The sequence below is a fragment of the Carex rostrata genome, chromosome 11, assembly GCF_964058835.1.
Source record: "Carex rostrata chromosome 11, lpCarRost1.2, whole genome shotgun sequence".
Taxonomy (NCBI): Eukaryota; Viridiplantae; Streptophyta; class Magnoliopsida; order Poales; family Cyperaceae; genus Carex; species Carex rostrata.
This window is the reverse complement of record NC_135928.1, coordinates 10,455,277-10,458,344: the sequence shown is the minus strand read 5'-3', so window position 1 is coordinate 10,458,344 and position 3,068 is coordinate 10,455,277. Positions and strand designations below refer to the sequence as shown.

The 3,068-nt window shown below is 34.8% G+C and overlaps 1 protein-coding gene across 1 annotated transcript; it reads left to right on the top strand.

Moving 5' to 3' along the window:
* Positions 1 to 321: 321 nt before the first annotated feature.
* On the top strand, positions 322 to 1,820 carry LOC144561418 (G2/mitotic-specific cyclin S13-7-like). The gene is made up of 6 exons (XM_078310380.1): positions 322 to 504; positions 597 to 722; positions 814 to 1,056; positions 1,153 to 1,311; positions 1,416 to 1,594; positions 1,682 to 1,820. The coding sequence occupies exons 1-6, from the start codon at positions 322 to 324 to the stop codon at positions 1,818 to 1,820; spliced, it is 1,029 nt and encodes a 342-aa protein (XP_078166506.1).
* The last annotated feature ends 1,248 nt before the right edge of the window (positions 1,821 to 3,068 follow it).

Sequence of the window (3,068 nt, the reverse complement as noted above, 5' to 3'; positions counted from 1 at the left end):
CATTTTTCTCCTTCAAATTTCATTGAAAATAAACAATTTTTTTATTTTTTATTGTTTTCTCTTGTTAGCAGGAGATATGGTGCAAAAACTTCCACAACTACGACGGAAATTCAAGCCATGGATGCTTCCAGCAATATTGTAACTATCTTATTTGTTTTATGTCAGATTTATTTATTTTTTGTTTTTGTAATTTGTAGAGTTAGATTAATTAGCCTGATCTCAAACTTTGTTAAGCCTAATCAGAATATATAAAACCAAGCACAAAATTAACAGTGTAACCTACTTAACATTGTTTATTTAATATTTCTTCAGCGGCCAGTGATGTTTCCATCTGACAAACAAGAAGCACTGCGGATTCTTGCACTGAAACCAGCAACGAAGAAGCCGGTTAAGCTGGTCCCTGAAAAAAATGAAAATATCAATTTGGACTCTGATTTTGACGACGGGACCAAACAAATGTCTGTCTCTGTTTCGCTCACTTCTGTTCTCTCAGCCCGTAGCAAGGTGCTTTTCAATTACTACTCCCTCACCTTTGTTTCAGTTTATATGTAAATAAAGATATGCAATGACAGAGTTTAATTATTGTGTTTATTCAGGTAGCCTGTGACATCAGTGAGAAATCGAATTCAGAAATTGACGAAATAGATTTACCAGATGTATTTAATCACCTAGCTGTCGTGGAGTATGTTCAGGACATGTATACTTTTTACAAGCACCAACAGGTATTATCTTTAAAAATTTATGAAATTTACCGGTACAACACCTTCTAACAAGTTAGTAAACTTCAGTTCTTTTGTTTATTTGTTCGAACAGCATGTCGGTAGGCCCATTGACTATATGGAAAAGCAGCCGCACATCAACCCAAAAATGAGAGCGATTCTGGTAGATTGGATAACAGATGTGCACTTCAGATATAATTTGCAACCAGAGACTTTATATCTGACAATCTACATAATCGACCGGTACCTCTCTCTAGACGGAGTAAAAAGACTCCAACTTGTTGGCATGTGTGCGTTGTTAATTGGTTGCAAGTATGAAGAACTCCGGGCTCCTCGCGTATGCAACTATATATGCCTTTCTTTCCAATTCTCAAAATTATTGCCGGGCAAATTTGCAAATTTTAAACTAGACTACGGCATTGTGTTTGTGCAGGTGAATGATCTCATGGATATTTCCTTCAATAAGTACACAAGAGAGGAGATTCTAAGGATGGAAAAGACAATCCTAAACAAGCTCGAGTGGTACCTAACCGTACCGACAGCCTACATGTTCTTGGTCCGGTTCGTGAAGGTAGCCAAAGCTGACCAGGAGGTATTGCATATTTGCATCACTGCATGCCATCAATCTCTTAATAGTTTTAGTTTCTTGGGGTACTTGATAATTTGGATTCTAAAAATCTTGTTTAAATTTGACAGTTGGAGCACATGATCTACTTCCTTGCTGAGTTAGGGTTGATAAAATATGACCTGATCAAGTACTGCCCCTCCATGGTAGCGGCGTCAGCCGTGTACACAGCTCATTGCACTCTCGGGAAGTTCCCTCTCTGGACAAAAGCCCTTGAGCACCACACCTCCTTCTCCGAGCCGCAGCTACTGTAAGTGTGCCATCACATTTCCACTAATTAAGTTCATTTTTTTTTTTTTACAAATTACTTCTATTCATTTGTTTTGTATATGTGTAGAGAATGTGCACGAGTACTGGTGAAAGCTCATTCGACGCCGCCAGGTAGTAATTTGAAGGTGGTTTATAACAAATACATGCTTCAACAATTTGGAGGTGTCGCGCGCTACCCACCAGCAATGAGTCTGATTGAGGCGTAAAATTCGGGGCACCTTCTTCTTCTTGAGGCCGGAAGAATGTCGACATTTATATATCTTCTTCCTGCAATCCATGCTGCCTTCAACTTATGTGTTTTGCCATATGTTCAATCTGAATTCATTTCCATGCATGCACGAGGATTTTTTTACATGTAAAAAAACAGCAGTCAATTAATTATGTGGATGATTTGATATTCTGGACTCTGGAGTCACTTCATTCAATTCATATCTTTTGCTTTAAAATAAATGTTTGAACTCTCCATCGAGCCTTGAATTAATATTACATTGATTATTGAAGTTGCAACATTTTTTTTAATTAAAATAACAACAAATTTGGATACACCATATTGAACTTCAAACCGGTGCCACTTTATAAATTTTATGAAAATTATTATAACCTCCGATCTTTAGTTTCAAAAAATGTATATTAATTGAATTTGCAAAACCGCCCCCTTAATTTACAAGTACAAAATTTAGTATATGCAGTCAATGTCAAAAATCATATTTTTTTACACCATTATTAGTGATATTAAGTGAGATCGAATACTCTAATTTTGAATGTTATGAAATTCTAAATTAAGGATGTATGGGTATTGAAAGTTTTCCATTATTTAATTAGAAAGATCGACCAAGAAATAAAAATTCGAAAAGTATATAAAGTTTTTATTGCGAAAAATAATATCAATTTAACTATTTTTATTGTTGGTATTTTAAATTTTTTGAAAAGATCAAACATACATATATATATAAAAGAGTAAAATTTATGTGTCACAATAACCTAAATTTCACAAAGATGAGGGTTCAAATGCCTCCATTTTTTGTGCCTCTATTTTAAAAAACTTCAATAACTTCAAATTTAAAACTTGAAAGTCAAAATAAAACTGTTGGATATGCTCTACATCATTTTATCTATGCACGTATCAAAAATTATGACATTTCAATTTTATTTTGTTTGTCATCGAAAGCTTGTAAAAACGTACTGATGTGGATAATTTCTAAACGTTGATTTTTGATAAGCTGAAATTGTATCTATTGAAACCTAGGGTTAGGTATGTAAATTAAGCCAAGTTTTGATTAAATTAGGTTTAATTAGGTTAGAAATGTCCAAAAGTTCAAGTTACTGCCCTAGTTATGTTTGTTTTACAGGTAATTAAGTGTTTGGAGCTTAACGAAGCAAAACGGGTGAGTTAGCACGAAGATTGGAGCAACTGCCAACATCCATTGCGGCCCGAAATGGAGTTATTGCGGCCC

Coding starts and splice junctions, on each gene's coding strand:
- LOC144561418 (XM_078310380.1), top strand. CDS start 322: ATGTTTCCATCTGACAAACAAGAAGCACTGCGGATTCTTGCACTGAAA. Junction 723..813: donor CTTTTTACAAGCACCAACAG/GTATTATCTTTA, acceptor TTGTTCGAACAG/CATGTCGGTAGGCCCATTGA. Junction 1,057..1,152: donor AAGAACTCCGGGCTCCTCGC/GTATGCAACTAT, acceptor GTGTTTGTGCAG/GTGAATGATCTCATGGATAT.